This window comes from Anomaloglossus baeobatrachus, chromosome 7 (assembly GCF_048569485.1).
Source record: "Anomaloglossus baeobatrachus isolate aAnoBae1 chromosome 7, aAnoBae1.hap1, whole genome shotgun sequence".
Classification (NCBI taxonomy): Eukaryota; Metazoa; Chordata; class Amphibia; order Anura; family Aromobatidae; genus Anomaloglossus; species Anomaloglossus baeobatrachus.
In genome coordinates, this window is record NC_134359.1 from 153519330 (window position 1) to 153541780 (window position 22451).

General features: G+C 44.8%; 1 protein-coding gene across 1 annotated transcript in view; it reads left to right on the forward strand.

Annotated features, from left to right (window-relative positions):
* MFSD6 (major facilitator superfamily domain containing 6) overlaps positions 1-22205 on the forward strand; it is a 505191-nt gene extending 482986 nt beyond the window's left edge. The window contains exon 6 of the mRNA XM_075317766.1: positions 21603-22205. Within this exon, the coding sequence (XP_075173881.1) occupies positions 21603-21638 (36 nt within the window). The 3' untranslated portion in view covers positions 21639-22205. The remainder of the gene's footprint in view (positions 1-21602) is intronic.
* Positions 22206-22451: the final 246 nt, after the last annotated feature.

A 22451-nucleotide genomic window follows, 5' to 3' on the forward strand; every position in this document is an offset into this window, starting at 1 on the left:
TTTACTGGTTTTCTGGGCTGACGTCTTCTTTTTCTCAACCCCCCTTTTTTCTTCCCAGGTTCATCAATTCTTTTCACATTGAACATTGGGTTTCGTCCCGGTCTTGGATCAAGATTGCTTTATAGCTTACAGTTCATCCAATATCCAGTATGAACCTCGACGCCTTGACCCTTCATCTTCATTTCATGTTGCGGTCTTCTCTGGAATTTTCAAGGAACTTATTGCAACTTGATACACATGGACTTTTGTGTTCTATCTTTCGCCTACATGCGACATTGATTCTATACCTATTCTTGGCATCCATGGATCCATGTGTTCCTGTATACAGGCGCTGTATTTATACACCAGGTGTCTTCCGTATGCCCTTATGTCAGTGTCTTTGTCTATGACCTTTATTGGACATTGCCCATATGTCTATTTGAACATCATGGCACTGACAGCTGTCGCGTAGTATACTTGGGCTGGCTCCTTCTGTGCATGTGAATCTGCATATTGGCTATTCTTTCTGTGGCCATACTCAGCTGTAGTATATAGGCTCCAAGGGATGCAATAGATATCCTCTTGAACCTCTAATTTGTGATCAGTGTTTTTTCATATCCACTACTTTGGAGGCATATGGTGATGCCGCACTATGTTCCACACTACATGGGTTTACCATTGTGTTATCTTTGTGGGTAATTGAACTTTGTATGTATTTTTCCACTTTAAATATATTTCATCCATATAGACCAACGGATATGGATTTGGTCTCTGTACTTCTAGACTCCGACCCCGATCCCAGCATCACCCCATAGATGCATGCATTGCTCTATGGGCCTGGACACCGCCCTTTTGTGTTCCATCTGAGGGCCCCAGATTGGTCCGTTTATGGTACACAATGCCCCAACCATGGACAACCTTGGGGGCCTCGGACTTATGGTTTTGTGTGTGGGTCCACCTACACGTTCCTATTTTGTGTGTATGGACGTGCAGGTGCACATGCGGTTCTACACCTGTGCATCTGTATGTGTATATGTATACCTATACACGCATATAGGTCTTCGGTTCACCCCTGCCCCCGGCGTGTGGTTTATATGTACATATTTGGCTAGTGATATTTACTCATGGTACACCATGCTCCCACTATATGCCACCATGGGGGCTCCTTATACATGGTTGTGTGTATGGGCGCACATTTGCAGGATTGTGGGTTTATATATATGCACGTACATGGGCACATGCGGCTTTATGCTATTGCATGTGTGTGTATATGCATGTATATGTGCATAACCTCATGCATGTATATACATTCCTTGTTCATTTATGGTGCTGCTGCACGTCGTGTAGGTGTGGATAAGGACATTTCATCCCCTATCCCAATGGCTGTGGCACCTTTTGCCATCTGCGATTTTCCCTGGTTTTATAACCCCTGTTGTGTATGCACCTTATCGACGCCACCATTTCTACCCTGTAATTACTGGTTAATCGTTCATCAAATACTTTAAGAGCATCTCCATACTCTATATTCATAGGCGACTGTACATTTATTTTCACTTCCATTTTTTACCTTAAGCAGTATATGGTACGTGTTACTTGGGGCTGTCCTACCTGCTTGTGGTTTTCCATACATCTAGCGCATGCGTATTATCGCGTTATACATACTACTGAGCCTGATATTTTGTGATCTATCCATATGTGACCCGTGCAGTGGCCTGCGCGTGCGCGCATACAACACTTTGCTGCTCAGCTTTTTGATCCTCATGTCTTCCCGTCCACACCGCACTGCGCATGCGTGGGCATAGCGCTCTGCGGTGATCACCATTCCTGTGTGCTTGCTAGCACAGGTGAGTGCACTTGCGTTTATATTCATTCTACTATTTATATGCTCCTGTTTAACACAACAGTACCTTCCCTGATGAAGCTGCTGCGGCAGCGATACGCGTGGGGTTACCCACTCTGAGCTAGGGTTCTTTACCCACCTGGTCCATGGTGTTCCCTGTACCCTGTGTCTTTTCCATCCACAATCATCTACGCTGTGGGGCTGCTGTTTTCTATGGCTACTCGGGCAGACAATCATTGGTATTTATGTCCCTGTGTAGGTGCTGTGGGCACCTGCTAATTTGCCATTTGGCTTTGTGTCCTCTTTATCCATAGGGACTTATATATTTGCATAAACTCTATACCACTCTTGGTGTTGTTGGGGTTTAGTACCCTGCCTGGGCATCCTTATGGTGTACAGTACAATGCATAGTTGCTTGTAGGCAGGTCATCATTCTGTACTTGTGTATGGATATATATAATCCCCCCCAGCTCTACCTAGGGTATATTAATACATCTGCACTATTGCATATATATCATCATACCCTCCCTGTACACGCCGCCCCCTATTGAATGTTGCTTCATATTTGTAGTGTATAGCCATAATATATTACTTCTGTATGTATTAGTCATTGTTGTACTTTATACATCTTTTGGTTATTCTTCTGCAACTTAAAGCTACCTATTGTGGTTTTTCACAGGTCTCCATTTTTTGATGTATGTATTATCATATATGTTCAACATGATCACTGTGATCTTGTCTACTGTTCACCATGGCCATGGTTACACTTGGGCTTAGCTCTGCTCTGAGTGTGTTGTTCTTCATGTTTTTTTAGTGTTTTTAAATTCTATGTGTTGAATAAAGCGTTTTTGTATATTACTATTTATATCGTGGTTGGTGTGCCCCTTACGCATATTCGGTGCTCTTTCTCTTCTCAAAGTCTTCTGCTCTTTACATCGCATTAGGGTGCACCCACTTTCATTTTGATCGGTGGTGCGCTCCTAAAACATATTACCATTGGCTCTTGCTCTTTGTCCCCCTTTGGGACATCTTTCTTGGTGCAGCACACCGTTGTATTTAAAAACGCATTTGCGGTTATTGTCTTACGTTTTTATATTTATACTCACCTTGTTCTGGTAACACTGTGCCATCTCTTCACGGGCCTTTGCATCATGGATTGGGATGCACGGGAAGCTACTTGGCGTGAGCGCTCTGATAATTTATTTTCCTCGGGGGCTCCTGCGGCCGTCCCTGATGAATTTTCTCTTCTCACTTCTGACCTCACATCTGCCCATAAAACGGGCATCCGCCTCTGGTGGAACATACGCAGCCTTGAGGAGTACCTCAGGGCTGGTATTGTTCCACGGGGCTTACGAGTCAACATTTTTCCTGCATGGGAACCATCTGTTGCATTCCAAGATACGTGGGAGCAGGGCCTTTTGAAATGTTCAAACATATTGATCAACATGTTGTTGGAACATGACAGGGTCCTGCTCGCTACTACCAAAACAAACATCAAGGATCTGGAAGCCAAATTGGCAAGGATTGAGGATCGCCAGTTGGTTACATCATTCCAAACTAAACTTAAGGATCAAATGGATCATTATGAGAGGGATATTGTCAATAGGAAGTGCGGCAAATTCCAGAGAGACAGGAATGACTTCGATAATAAATCAGCCTTTAAATGGAGACATAAGGGCAATTCACGAGGCACACACCCCAATAGGCACCACAAACAGACTCCGGCCAACAATCCTCCCACAGCGCAACATAGCGGATCGAGCGATTTTTTATCCACCAGCAGCGACCCCGACACAGGGTCAGAAGAGGTGGGCGCAAGAGGAAAGGCCACCAGAAGAAAAGCGGGCAACAACAACCGGACATTACCCTTCCGACACTCGAGGTACCGATTCTAGATTCCATCGAGGCTCCCATGGATAGTGATGACCCCCAGGTAAGAGATTCCCTACAAATTATTAATTTGTCACCTTATACTTTATCTACATTGGAAACCTCGATCCTGGAGAGGGGCCTCACTTTTTCACCTACCCATGGACTTGACAAATTTGTACTCATAAAAGATCTCTACCTTTTTTGTCGGAACCTTGTCTTTCAGGTGATTTATAGGAAACCGCAGATCATTGATGAATTGGAACCCGACGAACGTCAGACATTCCAGGACCTTCTTGAGCTACTGGAGGAGGGCTCAGAAGAACCGGGCAGGCGATCATTTCCATATAAGAACAAGTCCATGGCCACCCCCTCCTTTTCTTTGATACCTGCTATCAAAATCTTCTTCGAATTGGTAAGAAGTGACATCATCAAATTGACATCAGGCACACCTAGGGCACCTAATCTATCCACCTCAGAAACTAGGGCCATTATGCAACTGAAAAACAACAACAGCTTCATTATCAAAGACGCCGATAAAGGGGGAAATGTGGTCATCTGGCCCACACACATGTATCTAGAGGAGGCCCATCGGCAACTGAGTAATACGTCATTTTATATCAAGTTGCCGTCGGATCCAACTCAGGTCTTTATGTCCAAGCTCCACAATCTTTTAACATCCGCCCACCGTTTGGGCGTTATCACCGACAAAGAGAAGCAATACATGTGGGTCAGTGACCCCATTACTCCCACTTTCTACATGTTGCCCAAGGTCCATAAATCTACCGTAAAACCACCCGGTCGACCGATTGTGGCCAGTATAGGGAGCTTGTGCGAAAAAGCCAGCACCTATGTGGATTTTTTTCTACAACCACTGGTGAATAAACTTCCATCGTTTATCCAAGATACCCTACATATGGTCAAGGTGTGTCAGGATATCATTTTACCTCCAGGTGCCCTATTGGTCACCTGCGATGTTGAATCACTCTACACTAATATCCGACACACCGACGGCATGTCAGCCGTTATGTACTTCTTGGACCAACAGGGAAGGTCGGATCGCATGCCCGACTCCTTTTTGGTCGACCTCCTGGATTTCGTACTGCGCCACAATTATTTTCTTTTCGACTGCACGTATTACAGACAGATCTCCGGTGTGGCGATGGGTGCCCGCTGTGCGCCTTCTTTTGCGAACCTTTTTTTGGGATGGTGGGAATCCACCATCGTTTTTCCATCACACGACTTTGAAGAACACGTGTTCAAATGGTATCGATATATAGATGATGTCATGTTCATCTGGACGGGCACGGAGGAAGAGTGTCACTCATTCATCTCCAAGTTGAACACCAATGCTCTAAATATCTTTCTCTCCTATACCATTTCGCCCACAGTTGTCATGTTCCTCGACCTCGAAATTTCAACTAAGGAGGATAAACTCTTAACCAACTTATACAGGAAACCGACGGCCACGAATAGCCTGCTTCACTATACGAGCTTCCACCCGCAGCATACCAAATCAGGTATACCCACCGGCCAATTCTTACGGGTAAGACGGAATTGTAGCCTGGATAGTGACTTCCATCAACAGGCCTCTAATCTTACACGCAGATTTGTGGACCGTGGATACCCCAAGAAGGTGATCTCAAGGGCCTATCAGAGAGCCAAGTCGGAAACACAGACCTCATTGATCCAGATATCTTCCAGACCTAAGGACAACCATGTGAGGTTTATCACCACGTATAACAACGAGTGGGATAAGGTAAGAGGGATCTTACGTAGACATTGGCCTATTTTGACCACCGATTCACAAATGTCCCCTGTCACGGCTCCGTTCCCCTTACTCACCGCCCGACGAGCTCCGAGTTTGAAGGACCTTTTGACGCGCAGCCATTTCGTCAGACCTACAAACAAGCTCCAACGTGGTATCACTTTGAGGGGTTCATTCCCGTGCGGGGATTGTAATGTATGTGGTTATATGAATTCTACCCACAATGTGTTTCACAATCCACAGGACTCTACGGACCATCATATTCATACCTATATCAACTGCAAAAGCAGGAATGTCATCTACTGCATGGTCTGTCCCTGTAACAAAGTATACGTTGGACAAACATCACAAGAACTGCGTAAAAGAATCCAAAAGCACTTTTCTACAATCAATTTGGCGGCCTCCGACTCAAGAAAAGGTAAATCACTGACCTCGGTGGCTGCACATTTCTTGCCCCATCATTGTGGTAATCCTCGTGGCACTCAGGTTTATGGACTTCAAAAATATACCAGTACTGCTAGGGGTGGTTCCTGTACGAAGTGGCTCCTTCAAAATGAGTCTCGCTGGATCTTTAAATTACATTCGGTTGCCCCCACTGGTCTGAATGAGGAGCTCCTATTTACTGGTTTTCTGGGCTGACGTCTTCTTTTTCTCAACCCCCCTTTTTTCTTCCCAGGTTCATCAATTCTTTTCACATTGAACATTGGGTTTCGTCCCGGTCTTGGATCAAGATTGCTTTATAGCTTACAGTTCATCCAATATCCAGTATGAACCTCGACGCCTTGACCCTTCATCTTCATTTCATGTTGCGGTCTTCTCTGGAATTTTCAAGGAACTTATTGCAACTTGATACACATGGACTTTTGTGTTCTATCTTTCGCCTACATGCGACATTGATTCTATACCTATTCTTGGCATCCATGGATCCATGTGTTCCTGTATACAGGCGCTGTATTTATACACCAGGTGTCTTCCGTATGCCCTTATGTCAGTGTCTTTGTCTATGACCTTTATTGGACATTGCCCATATGTCTATTTGAACATCATGGCACTGACAGCTGTCGCGTAGTATACTTGGGCTGGCTCCTTCTGTGCATGTGAATCTGCATATTGGCTATTCTTTCTGTGGCCATACTCAGCTGTAGTATATAGGCTCCAAGGGATGCAATAGATATCCTCTTGAACCTCTAATTTGTGATCAGTGTTTTTTCATATCCACTACTTTGGAGGCATATGGTGATGCCGCACTATGTTCCACACTACATGGGTTTACCATTGTGTTATCTTTGTGGGTAATTGAACTTTGTATGTATTTTTCCACTTTAAATATATTTCATCCATATAGACCAACGGATATGGATTTGGTCTCTGTACTTCTAGACTCCGACCCCGATCCCAGCATCACCCCATAGATGCATGCATTGCTCTATGGGCCTGGACACCGCCCTTTTGTGTTCCATCTGAGGGCCCCAGATTGGTCCGTTTATGGTACACAATGCCCCAACCATGGACAACCTTGGGGGCCTCGGACTTATGGTTTTGTGTGTGGGTCCACCTACACGTTCCTATTTTGTGTGTATGGACGTGCAGGTGCACATGCGGTTCTACACCTGTGCATCTGTATGTGTATATGTATACCTATACACGCATATAGGTCTTCGGTTCACCCCTGCCCCCGGCGTGTGGTTTATATGTACATATTTGGCTAGTGATATTTACTCATGGTACACCATGCTCCCACTATATGCCACCATGGGGGCTCCTTATACATGGTTGTGTGTATGGGCGCACATTTGCAGGATTGTGGGTTTATATATATGCACGTACATGGGCACATGCGGCTTTATGCTATTGCATGTGTGTGTATATGCATGTATATGTGCATAACCTCATGCATGTATATACATTCCTTGTTCATTTATGGTGCTGCTGCACGTCGTGTAGGTGTGGATAAGGACATTTCATCCCCTATCCCAATGGCTGTGGCACCTTTTGCCATCTGCGATTTTCCCTGGTTTTATAACCCCTGTTGTGTATGCACCTTATCGACGCCACCATTTCTACCCTGTAATTACTGGTTAATCGTTCATCAAATACTTTAAGAGCATCTCCATACTCTATATTCATAGGCGACTGTACATTTATTTTCACTTCCATTTTTTACCTTAAGCAGTATATGGTACGTGTTACTTGGGGCTGTCCTACCTGCTTGTGGTTTTCCATACATCTAGCGCATGCGTATTATCGCGTTATACATACTACTGAGCCTGATATTTTGTGATCTATCCATATGTGACCCGTGCAGTGGCCTGCGCGTGCGCGCATACAACACTTTGCTGCTCAGCTTTTTGATCCTCATGTCTTCCCGTCCACACCGCACTGCGCATGCGTGGGCATAGCGCTCTGCGGTGATCACCATTCCTGTGTGCTTGCTAGCACAGGTGAGTGCACTTGCGTTTATATTCATTCTACTATTTATATGCTCCTGTTTAACACAACAGTACCTTCCCTGATGAAGCTGCTGCGGCAGCGATACGCGTGGGGTTACCCACTCTGAGCTAGGGTTCTTTACCCACCTGGTCCATGGTGTTCCCTGTACCCTGTGTCTTTTCCATCCACAATCATCTACGCTGTGGGGCTGCTGTTTTCTATGGCTACTCGGGCAGACAATCATTGGTATTTATGTCCCTGTGTAGGTGCTGTGGGCACCTGCTAATTTGCCATTTGGCTTTGTGTCCTCTTTATCCATAGGGACTTATATATTTGCATAAACTCTATACCACTCTTGGTGTTGTTGGGGTTTAGTACCCTGCCTGGGCATCCTTATGGTGTACAGTACAATGCATAGTTGCTTGTAGGCAGGTCATCATTCTGTACTTGTTTATGGATATATATAATCCCCCCCAGCTCTACCTAGGGTATATTAATACATCTGCACTATTGCATATATATCATCATACCCTCCCTGTACACGCCGCCCCCTATTGAATGTTGCTTCATATTTGTAGTGTATAGCCATAATATATTACTTCTGTATGTATTAGTCATTGTTGTACTTTATACATCTTTTGGTTATTCTTCTGCAACTTAAAGCTACCTATTGTGGTTTTTCACAGGTCTCCATTTTTTGATGTATGTATTATCATATATGTTCAACATGATCACTGTGATCTTGTCTACTGTTCACCATGGCCATGGTTACACTTGGGCTTAGCTCTGCTCTGAGTGTGTTGTTCTTCATGTTTTTTTAGTGTTTTTAAATTCTATGTGTTGAATAAAGCGTTTTTGTATATTACTATTTATATCGTGGTTGGTGTGCCCCTTACGCATATTCGGTGCTCTTTCTCTTCTCAAAGTCTTCTGCTCTTTACATCGCATTAGGGTGCACCCACTTTCATTTTGATCGGTGGTGCGCTCCTAAAACATATTACCATTGGCTCTTGCTCTTTGTCCCCCTTTGGGACATCTTTCTTGGTGCAGCACACCGTTGTATTTAAAAACGCATTTGCGGTTATTGTCTTACGTTTTTATATTTATACTCACCTTGTTCTGGTAACACTGTGCCATCTCTTCACGGGCCTTTGCATCATGGATTGGGATGCACGGGAAGCTACTTGGCGTGAGCGCTCTGATAATTTATTTTCCTCGGGGGCTCCTGCGGCCGTCCCTGATGAATTTTCTCTTCTCACTTCTGACCTCACATCTGCCCATAAAACGGGCATCCGCCTCTGGTGGAACATACGCAGCCTTGAGGAGTACCTCAGGGCTGGTATTGTTCCACGGGGCTTACGAGTCAACATTTTTCCTGCATGGGAACCATCTGTTGCATTCCAAGATACGTGGGAGCAGGGCCTTTTGAAATGTTCAAACATATTGATCAACATGTTGTTGGAACATGACAGGGTCCTGCTCGCTACTACCAAAACAAACATCAAGGATCTGGAAGCCAAATTGGCAAGGATTGAGGATCGCCAGTTGGTTACATCATTCCAAACTAAACTTAAGGATCAAATGGATCATTATGAGAGGGATATTGTCAATAGGAAGTGCGGCAAATTCCAGAGAGACAGGAATGACTTCGATAATAAATCAGCCTTTAAATGGAGACATAAGGGCAATTCACGAGGCACACACCCCAATAGGCACCACAAACAGACTCCGGCCAACAATCCTCCCACAGCGCAACATAGCGGATCGAGCGATTTTTTATCCACCAGCAGCGACCCCGACACAGGGTCAGAAGAGGTGGGCGCAAGAGGAAAGGCCACCAGAAGAAAAGCGGGCAACAACAACCGGACATTACCCTTCCGACACTCGAGGTACCGATTCTAGATTCCATCGAGGCTCCCATGGATAGTGATGACCCCCAGGTAAGAGATTCCCTACAAATTATTAATTTGTCACCTTATACTTTATCTACATTGGAAACCTCGATCCTGGAGAGGGGCCTCACTTTTTCACCTACCCATGGACTTGACAAATTTGTACTCATAAAAGATCTCTACCTTTTTTGTCGGAACCTTGTCTTTCAGGTGATTTATAGGAAACCGCAGATCATTGATGAATTGGAACCCGACGAACGTCAGACATTCCAGGACCTTCTTGAGCTACTGGAGGAGGGCTCAGAAGAACCGGGCAGGCGATCATTTCCATATAAGAACAAGTCCATGGCCACCCCCTCCTTTTCTTTGATACCTGCTATCAAAATCTTCTTCGAATTGGTAAGAAGTGACATCATCAAATTGACATCAGGCACACCTAGGGCACCTAATCTATCCACCTCAGAAACTAGGGCCATTATGCAACTGAAAAACAACAACAGCTTCATTATCAAAGACGCCGATAAAGGGGGAAATGTGGTCATCTGGCCCACACACATGTATCTAGAGGAGGCCCATCGGCAACTGAGTAATACGTCATTTTATATCAAGTTGCCGTCGGATCCAACTCAGGTCTTTATGTCCAAGCTCCACAATCTTTTAACATCCGCCCACCGTTTGGGCGTTATCACCGACAAAGAGAAGCAATACATGTGGGTCAGTGACCCCATTACTCCCACTTTCTACATGTTGCCCAAGGTCCATAAATCTACCGTAAAACCACCCGGTCGACCGATTGTGGCCAGTATAGGGAGCTTGTGCGAAAAAGCCAGCACCTATGTGGATTTTTTTCTACAACCACTGGTGAATAAACTTCCATCGTTTATCCAAGATACCCTACATATGGTCAAGGTGTGTCAGGATATCATTTTACCTCCAGGTGCCCTATTGGTCACCTGCGATGTTGAATCACTCTACACTAATATCCGACACACCGACGGCATGTCAGCCGTTATGTACTTCTTGGACCAACAGGGAAGGTCGGATCGCATGCCCGACTCCTTTTTGGTCGACCTCCTGGATTTCGTACTGCGCCACAATTATTTTCTTTTCGACTGCACGTATTACAGACAGATCTCCGGTGTGGCGATGGGTGCCCGCTGTGCGCCTTCTTTTGCGAACCTTTTTTTGGGATGGTGGGAATCCACCATCGTTTTTCCATCACACGACTTTGAAGAACACGTGTTCAAATGGTATCGATATATAGATGATGTCATGTTCATCTGGACGGGCACGGAGGAAGAGTGTCACTCATTCATCTCCAAGTTGAACACCAATGCTCTAAATATCTTTCTCTCCTATACCATTTCGCCCACAGTTGTCATGTTCCTCGACCTCGAAATTTCAACTAAGGAGGATAAACTCTTAACCAACTTATACAGGAAACCGACGGCCACGAATAGCCTGCTTCACTATACGAGCTTCCACCCGCAGCATACCAAATCAGGTATACCCACCGGCCAATTCTTACGGGTAAGACGGAATTGTAGCCTGGATAGTGACTTCCATCAACAGGCCTCTAATCTTACACGCAGATTTGTGGACCGTGGATACCCCAAGAAGGTGATCTCAAGGGCCTATCAGAGAGCCAAGTCGGAAACACAGACCTCATTGATCCAGATATCTTCCAGACCTAAGGACAACCATGTGAGGTTTATCACCACGTATAACAACGAGTGGGATAAGGTAAGAGGGATCTTACGTAGACATTGGCCTATTTTGACCACCGATTCACAAATGTCCCCTGTCACGGCTCCGTTCCCCTTACTCACCGCCCGACGAGCTCCGAGTTTGAAGGACCTTTTGACGCGCAGCCATTTCGTCAGACCTACAAACAAGCTCCAACGTGGTATCACTTTGAGGGGTTCATTCCCGTGCGGGGATTGTAATGTATGTGGTTATATGAATTCTACCCACAATGTGTTTCACAATCCACAGGACTCTACGGACCATCATATTCATACCTATATCAACTGCAAAAGCAGGAATGTCATCTACTGCATGGTCTGTCCCTGTAACAAAGTATACGTTGGACAAACATCACAAGAACTGCGTAAAAGAATCCAAAAGCACTTTTCTACAATCAATTTGGCGGCCTCCGACTCAAGAAAAGGTAAATCACTGACCTCGGTGGCTGCACATTTCTTGCCCCATCATTGTGGTAATCCTCGTGGCACTCAGGTTTATGGACTTCAAAAATATACCAGTACTGCTAGGGGTGGTTCCTGTACGAAGTGGCTCCTTCAAAATGAGTCTCGCTGGATCTTTAAATTACATTCGGTTGCCCCCACTGGTCTGAATGAGGAGCTCCTATTTACTGGTTTTCTGGGCTGACGTCTTCTTTTTCTCAACCCCCCTTTTTTCTTCCCAGGTTCATCAATTCTTTTCACATTGAACATTGGGTTTCGTCCCGGTCTTGGATCAAGATTGCTTTATAGCTTACAGTTCATCCAATATCCAGTATGAACCTCGACGCCTTGACCCTTCATCTTCATTTCATGTTGCGGTCTTCTCTGGAATTTTCAAGGAACTTATTGCAACTTGATACACATGGACTTTTGTGTTCTATCTTTCGCCTACATGCGACATTGATTCTATACCTATTCTTGGCATCCATGGATCCATGTGTTCCTGTATACAGGCGCTGTATTTATACACCAGGTGTCTTCCGTATGCCCTTATGTCAGTGTCTTTGTCTATGACCTTTATTGGACATTGCCCATATGTCTATTTGAACATCATGGCACTGACAGCTGTCGCGTAGTATACTTGGGCTGGCTCCTTCTGTGCATGTGAATCTGCATATTGGCTATTCTTTCTGTGGCCATACTCAGCTGTAGTATATAGGCTCCAAGGGATGCAATAGATATCCTCTTGAACCTCTAATTTGTGATCAGTGTTTTTTCATATCCACTACTTTGGAGGCATATGGTGATGCCGCACTATGTTCCACACTACATGGGTTTACCATTGTGTTATCTTTGTGGGTAATTGAACTTTGTATGTATTTTTCCACTTTAAATATATTTCATCCATATAGACCAACGGATATGGATTTGGTCTCTGTACTTCTAGACTCCGACCCCGATCCCAGCATCACCCCATAGATGCATGCATTGCTCTATGGGCCTGGACACCGCCCTTTTGTGTTCCATCTGAGGGCCCCAGATTGGTCCGTTTATGGTACACAATGCCCCAACCATGGACAACCTTGGGGGCCTCGGACTTATGGTTTTGTGTGTGGGTCCACCTACACGTTCCTATTTTGTGTGTATGGACGTGCAGGTGCACATGCGGTTCTACACCTGTGCATCTGTATGTGTATATGTATACCTATACACGCATATAGGTCTTCGGTTCACCCCTGCCCCCGGCGTGTGGTTTATATGTACATATTTGGCTAGTGATATTTACTCATGGTACACCATGCTCCCACTATATGCCACCATGGGGGCTCCTTATACATGGTTGTGTGTATGGGCGCACATTTGCAGGATTGTGGGTTTATATATATGCACGTACATGGGCACATGCGGCTTTATGCTATTGCATGTGTGTGTATATGCATGTATATGTGCATAACCTCATGCATGTATATACATTCCTTGTTCATTTATGGTGCTGCTGCACGTCGTGTAGGTGTGGATAAGGACATTTCATCCCCTATCCCAATGGCTGTGGCACCTTTTGCCATCTGCGATTTTCCCTGGTTTTATAACCCCTGTTGTGTATGCACCTTATCGACGCCACCATTTCTACCCTGTAATTACTGGTTAATCGTTCATCAAATACTTTAAGAGCATCTCCATACTCTATATTCATAGGCGACTGTACATTTATTTTCACTTCCATTTTTTACCTTAAGCAGTATATGGTACGTGTTACTTGGGGCTGTCCTACCTGCTTGTGGTTTTCCATACATCTAGCGCATGCGTATTATCGCGTTATACATACTACTGAGCCTGATATTTTGTGATCTATCCATATGTGACCCGTGCAGTGGCCTGCGCGTGCGCGCATACAACACTTTGCTGCTCAGCTTTTTGATCCTCATGTCTTCCCGTCCACACCGCACTGCGCATGCGTGGGCATAGCGCTCTGCGGTGATCACCATTCCTGTGTGCTTGCTAGCACAGGTGAGTGCACTTGCGTTTATATTCATTCTACTATTTATATGCTCCTGTTTAACACAACAGTACCTTCCCTGATGAAGCTGCTGCGGCAGCGATACGCGTGGGGTTACCCACTCTGAGCTAGGGTTCTTTACCCACCTGGTCCATGGTGTTCCCTGTACCCTGTGTCTTTTCCATCCACAATCATCTACGCTGTGGGGCTGCTGTTTTCTATGGCTACTCGGGCAGACAATCATTGGTATTTATGTCCCTGTGTAGGTGCTGTGGGCACCTGCTAATTTGCCATTTGGCTTTGTGTCCTCTTTATCCATAGGGACTTATATATTTGCATAAACTCTATACCACTCTTGGTGTTGTTGGGGTTTAGTACCCTGCCTGGGCATCCTTATGGTGTACAGTACAATGCATAGTTGCTTGTAGGCAGGTCATCATTCTGTACTTGTTTATGGATATATATAATCCCCCCCAGCTCTACCTAGGGTATATTAATACATCTGCACTATTGCATATATATCATCATACCCTCCCTGTACACGCCGCCCCCTATTGAATGTTGCTTCATATTTGTAGTGTATAGCCATAATATATTACTTCTGTATGTATTAGTCATTGTTGTACTTTATACATCTTTTGGTTATTCTTCTGCAACTTAAAGCTACCTATTGTGGTTTTTCACAGGTCTCCATTTTTTGATGTATGTATTATCATATATGTTCAACATGATCACTGTGATCTTGTCTACTGTTCACCATGGCCATGGTTACACTTGGGCTTAGCTCTGCTCTGAGTGTGTTGTTCTTCATGTTTTTTTAGTGTTTTTAAATTCTATGTGTTGAATAAAGCGTTTTTGTATATTACTATTTATATCGTGGTTGGTGTGCCCCTTACGCATATTCGGTGCTCTTTCTCTTCTCAAAGTCTTCTGCTCTTTACATCGCATTAGGGTGCACCCACTTTCATTTTGATCGGTGGTGCGCTCCTAAAACATATTACCATTGGCTCTTGCTCTTTGTCCCCCTTTGGGACATCTTTCTTGGTGCAGCACACCGTTGTATTTAAAAACGCATTTGCGGTTATTGTCTTACGTTTTTATATTTATACTCACCTTGTTCTGGTAACACTGTGCCATCTCTTCACGGGCCTTTGCATCATGGATTGGGATGCACGGGAAGCTACTTGGCGTGAGCGCTCTGATAATTTATTTTCCTCGGGGGCTCCTGCGGCCGTCCCTGATGAATTTTCTCTTCTCACTTCTGACCTCACATCTGCCCATAAAACGGGCATCCGCCTCTGGTGGAACATACGCAGCCTTGAGGAGTACCTCAGGGCTGGTATTGTTCCACGGGGCTTACGAGTCAACATTTTTCCTGCATGGGAACCATCTGTTGCATTCCAAGATACGTGGGAGCAGGGCCTTTTGAAATGTTCAAACATATTGATCAACATGTTGTTGGAACATGACAGGGTCCTGCTCGCTACTACCAAAACAAACATCAAGGATCTGGAAGCCAAATTGGCAAGGATTGAGGATCGCCAGTTGGTTACATCATTCCAAACTAAACTTAAGGATCAAATGGATCATTATGAGAGGGATATTGTCAATAGGAAGTGCGGCAAATTCCAGAGAGACAGGAATGACTTCGATAATAAATCAGCCTTTAAATGGAGACATAAGGGCAATTCACGAGGCACACACCCCAATAGGCACCACAAACAGACTCCGGCCAACAATCCTCCCACAGCGCAACATAGCGGATCGAGCGATTTTTTATCCACCAGCAGCGACCCCGACACAGGGTCAGAAGAGGTGGGCGCAAGAGGAAAGGCCACCAGAAGAAAAGCGGGCAACAACAACCGGACATTACCCTTCCGACACTCGAGGTACCGATTCTAGATTCCATCGAGGCTCCCATGGATAGTGATGACCCCCAGGTAAGAGATTCCCTACAAATTATTAATTTGTCACCTTATACTTTATCTACATTGGAAACCTCGATCCTGGAGAGGGGCCTCACTTTTTCACCTACCCATGGACTTGACAAATTTGTACTCATAAAAGATCTCTACCTTTTTTGTCGGAACCTTGTCTTTCAGGTGATTTATAGGAAACCGCAGATCATTGATGAATTGGAACCCGACGAACGTCAGACATTCCAGGACCTTCTTGAGCTACTGGAGGAGGGCTCAGAAGAACCGGGCAGGCGATCATTTCCATATAAGAACAAGTCCATGGCCACCCCCTCCTTTTCTTTGATACCTGCTATCAAAATCTTCTTCGAATTGGTAAGAAGTGACATCATCAAATTGACATCAGGCACACCTAGGGCACCTAATCTATCCACCTCAGAAACTAGGGCCATTATGCAACTGAAAAACAACAACAGCTTCATTATCAAAGACGCCGATAAAGGGGGAAATGTGGTCATCTGGCCCACACACATGTATCTAGAGGAGGCCCATCGGCAACTGAGTAATACGTCATTTTATATCAAGTTGCCGTCGGATCCAACTCAGGTCTTTATGTCCAAGCTCCACAATCTTTTAACATCCGCCCACCGTTTGGGCGTTATCACCGACAAAGAGAAGCAATACATGTGGGTCAGTGACCCCATTACTCCCACTTTCTACATGTTGCCCAAGGTCCATAAATCTACCGTAAAACCACCCGGTCGACCGATTGTGGCCAGTATAGGGAGCTTGTGCGAAAAAGCCAGCACCTATGTGGATTTTTTTCTACAACTACTGGTGAATAAACTTCCATCGTTTATCCAAGATACCCTACATATGGTCAAGGTGTGTCAGGATATCATTTTACCTCCAGGTGCCCTATTGGTCACCTGCGATGTTGAATCACTCTACACTAATATCCGACACACCGACGGCATGTCAGCCGTTATGTACTTCTTGGACCAACAGGGAAGGTCGGATCGCATGCCCGACTCCTTTTTGGTCGACCTCCTGGATTTCGTACTGCGCCACAATTATTTTCTTTTCGACTGCACGTATTACAGACAGATCTCCGGTGTGGCGATGGGTGCCCGCTGTGCGCCTTCTTTTGCGAACCTTTTTTTGGGATGGTGGGAATCCACCATCGTTTTTCCATCACACGACTTTGAAGAACACGTGTTCAAATGGTATCGATATATAGATGATGTCATGTTCATCTGGACGGGCACGGAGGAAGAGTGTCACTCATTCATCTCCAAGTTGAACACCAATGCTCTAAATATCTTTCTCTCCTATACCATTTCGCCCACAGTTGTCATGTTCCTCGACCTCGAAATTTCAACTAAGGAGGATAAACTCTTAACCAACTTATACAGGAAACCGACGGCCACGAATAGCCTGCTTCACTATACGAGCTTCCACCCGCAGCATACCAAATCAGGTATACCCACCGGCCAATTCTTACGGGTAAGACGGAATTGTAGCCTGGATAGTGACTTCCATCAACAGGCCTCTAATCTTACACGCAGATTTGTGGACCGTGGATACCCCAAGAAGGTGATCTCAAGGGCCTATCAGAGAGCCAAGTCGGAAACACAGACCTCATTGATCCAGATATCTTCCAGACCTAAGGACAACCATGTGAGGTTTATCACCACGTATAACAACGAGTGGGATAAGGTAAGAGGGATCTTACGTAGACATTGGCCTATTTTGACCACCGATTCACAAATGTCCCCTGTCACGGCTCCGTTCCCCTTACTCACCGCCCGACGAGCTCCGAGTTTGAAGGACCTTTTGACGCGCAGCCATTTCGTCAGACCTACAAACAAGCTCCAACGTGGTATCACTTTGAGGGGTTCATTCCCGTGCGGGGATTGTAATGTATGTGGTTATATGAATTCTACCCACAATGTGTTTCACAATCCACAGGACTCTACGGACCATCATATTCATACCTATATCAACTGCAAAAGCAGGAATGTCATCTACTGCATGGTCTGTCCCTGTAACAAAGTATACGTTGGACAAACATCACAAGAACTGCGTAAAAGAATCCAAAAGCACTTTTCTACAATCAATTTGGCGGCCTCCGACTCAAGAAAAGGTAAATCACTGACCTCGGTGGCTGCACATTTCTTGCCCCATCATTGTGGTAATCCTCGTGGCACTCAGGTTTATGGACTTCAAAAATATACCAGTACTGCTAGGGGTGGTTCCTGTACGAAGTGGCTCCTTCAAAATGAGTCTCGCTGGATCTTTAAATTACATTCGGTTGCCCCCACTGGTCTGAATGAGGAGCTCCTATTTACTTGTTTTCTGGGCTGACGTCTTCTTTTTCTCAACCCCCCTTTTTTCTTCCCAGGTTCATCAATTCTTTTCACATTGAACATTGGGTTTCGTCCCGGTCTTGGATCACGATTGCTTTATAGCTTACAGTTCATCCAATATCCAGTATGAACCTCGACGCCTTGATCCTTCATCTTCATTTCATGTTGCGGTCTTCTCTGGAATTTTCAAGGAACTTATTGCAACTTGATACACATGGACTTTTGTGTTCTATCTTTCGCCTACATGCGACATTGATTCTATACCTATTCTTGGCATCCATGGATCCATGTGTTCCTGTATACAGGCGCTGTATTTATACACCAGGTGTCTTCCGTATGCCCTTATGTCAGTGTCTTTGTCTATGACCTTTATTGGACATTGCCCATATGTCTATATGAACATCATGGCACTGACAGCTGTCGCGTAGTATACTTGGGCTGGCTCCTTCTGTGCATGTGAATCTGCATATTGGCTATTCTTTCTGTGGCCATACTCAGCTGTAGTATATAGGCTCCAAGGGATGCAATAGATATCCTTTTGAACCTCTAATTTGTGATCAGTGTTTTTTCATATCCACTACTTTGGAGGCATATGGTGATGCCGCACTATGTTCCACACTACATGGGTTTACCATTGTGTTATCTTTGTGGGTAATTGAACTTTGTATGTATTTTTCCACTTTAAATATATTTCATCCATATAGACCAACGGATATGGATTTGGTCTCTGTACTTCTAGACTCCGACCCCGATCCCAGCATCACCCCATAGATGCATGCATTGCTCTATGGGCCTGGACACCGCCCTTTTGTGTTCCATCTGAGGGCCCCAGATTGGTCCGTTTATGGTACACAATGCCCCAACCATGGACAACCTTGGGGGCCTCGGACTTATGGTTTTGTGTGTGGGTCCACCTACACGTTCCTATTTTGTGTGTATGGACGTGCAGGTGCACATGCGGTTCTACACCTGTGCATCTGTATGTGTATATGTATACCTATACACGCATATAGGTCTTCGGTTCACCCCTACCCCCGGCGTGTGGTTTATATGTACATATATGGCTAGTGATATTTACTCATGGTACACCATGCTCCCACTATATGCCACCATGGGGGCTCCTTATACATGGTTGTGTGTATGGGCGCACGTTTGCAGGATTGTGGGTTTATATATATGCACGTACATGGGCACATGCGGCTTTATGCTATTGCATGTGTGTGTATATGCATGTATATGTGCATAACCTCATGCATGTATATACATTCCTTGTTCATCTATGGTGCTGCTGCACGTCGTGTAGGTGTGGATAAGGACATTTCATCCCCTATCCCAATGGCTGTGGCACCTTTTGCCATCTGCGATTTTCCCTGGTTTTATAACCCTTGTTGTGTATGCACCTTATCGACGCCACCATTTCTACCCTGTAATTACTGGTTAATCGTTCATCAAATACTTTAAGAGCATCTCCATACTCTATATTCATAGGCGACTGTACATTTATTTTCACTTCCATTTTTTACCTTAAGCAGTATATGGTACGTGTTACTTGGGGCTGTCCTACCTGCTTGTGGTTTTCCATACATCTAGCGCATGCGTATTATCGCGTTATACATACTAATGAGCCTGATATTTTGTGATCTATCCATATGTGACCCGTGCAGTGGCCTGCGCGTGCGCGCATACAACACTTTGCTGCTCAGCTTTTTGATCCTTGTGTCTTCCCGTCCACACCGCACTGCGCATGCGTGGGCATAGCGCTCTGCGGTGATCACCATTCCTGTGTGCTTGCTAGCACAGGTGAGTGCACTTGCGTTTATATTCATTCTACTATTTATATGCTCCTGTTTAACACAACAGTACCTTCCCTGATGAAGCTGCTGCGGCAGCGATACGCGTGGGGTCACCCACTCTGAGCTAGGGTTCTTTACCCACCTGGTCCATGGTGTTCCCTGTACCCTGTGTCTTTTCCATCCACAATCATCTACGCTGTGGGGCTGCTGCTTTCTATGGCTACTCGGGCAGACAATCATTGGTATTTATGTCCCTGTGTAGGTGCTGTGGGCACCCGCTAATTTGCCATTTGGCTTTGTGTCCTCTTTATCCATAGGGACTTATATATTTGCATAAACTCTATACCACTCTTGGTGTTGTTGGGGTTTAGTACCCTGCCTGGGCATCCTTATGGTGTACAGTACAATGCATAGTTGCTTGTAGGCAGGTCATCATTCTGTACTTGTGTATGGATATATATAATCCCCCCCCAGCTCTACCTATCTACCTAGGGTATATTAATACATCTGCACTATTGCATATATATCATCATACCCTCCCTGTACACGCCGCCCCCTATTGAATGTTGCTTCATATTTGTAGTGTATAGCCATAATATATTACTTCTGTATGTATTAGTCATTGTTGTACTTTATACATCTTTTGGTTATTCTTCTGCAACTTAAAGCTACCTATTGTGGTTTTTCACAGGTTTCCATTTTTTGATGTATGTATTATCATATATGTTCAACATGATCACTGTGATCTTGTCTACTGTTCACCATGGCCATGGTTACACTTGGGCTTAGCTCTGCTCTGAGTGTGTTGTTCTTCATGTTTTTTTAGTGTTTTTAAATTCTATGTGTTGAATAAAGCGTTTTTGTATATTACTATTTATATCGTGGTTGGTGTGCCCCTTACGCATATGCGGTGCTCTTTCTCTTCTCAAAGTCTTCTGCTCTTTACATCGCATTAGGGTGCACCCACTTTCATTTTGATCGGTGGTGCGCTCCAAAAACATATTACCAGTGAGGGCACTTCTTACTGCACCCCTGGACTCCGGAGACCATAGGAAGTGGCTAGTGACCTGCTTTCACTGCCAGCCAAAGAGATATGGCAGGCCTAGACACAGAACTGACTCTACACACCCCATACCAGCCACAGAATAGAGGGAAGGTTGGGAGGATGGGGCAGTGTAGAAAGCAAGGGCATGAGAGTCTTCCCCTTGCATTGTTCAGTGTCAGACACACCCCAGCAAGGACCACTAGGTTGAGACCCTATGAAATCCTGTTTAGAAGTACCCCCAGATACTTCAACTAAGCTTGTTGTTTGTTTAACTAAACATTTGCCTAATATACGTTTTTGAGTTTTCTCCTCCAGATCCAACCAGATCTAGATTTTTCTCTTTTTCTTTTTCTCTCTTTTTCGCTCTCTCCTCTTTTCCTCAATCTTTCTCTCTCTTCCTCTCTTCTCAATCTTTCTCTCTTCTTCTCTCTCTCATCTCACTTTTCTCTCTCTTCTCTCTCTTTCTCTTGTCAATCTCTCTTTCTCTCTCTTCTCTCACTCTTTTTCTTTCTGACAAAGATCCATGCATTCCACAACAAGAGATGTCGGACCTGAGACCAGGAGATGGCTGTCTTCCCTCTTCTACCCGATACTATGTGCCAGGACGTTGATATCTAAGCCTGTGGACCAGAAGATGACTGTGCATCCCACCTTTGATGATGTCCCACCATTACTGCCTGAGGACTGAGGAGCATGAGACTTTGAGTGAAACCAACCCTGATAAATAGCTAATTAGAGGACTACCTCTACGTTCCCCTTCCTGAATAACGTGTGCCAGTGTGGAACATAGCCATAAGGACAGTGAAGAGAATACGGTCAGGATCTGGCTTCCTATGCATAGTCTGTTGGGTGGGAAGATTCATCCACAAGGGATGGGGTATCTCGCATGTGAGTGAGGTAACCATCGGCATTAGGACAGATCAATAGACTTGGAAAAAGTAAGGAAAGACTTTTCGCTATCTCCAAAGGGGGAATGTTAAGGACAAGATTATGAACTAATATGAGTATATAAGAGTTATATGGAGATATCCAAAAACCAAGATTTAAGATGCTGTTTGAGACTGTCTGAGTCTTATGTCGAAAATGCAGAACTAGATGTGGTACACAGTCTCTACTTTCATGTGATAAGTGAATCATTCTGACATTGCTTAATATAAATGAGGAAGCAAGCACATTACAGTATATTGTATATCACAGAATAAGCTGTTCTACTTTATCCAATAGGATAGACGTGTTACGTATTCTTGGCTCCTAGCCAAGAACTCCTTTTTAATGTTTGTCCAACTGCCGTATTAAATCAGTCTTACTTTCTAATCATATCCGAGTACGTCTCTGGTGTGTATGGAAGAGAATGGTATGCATGCTACC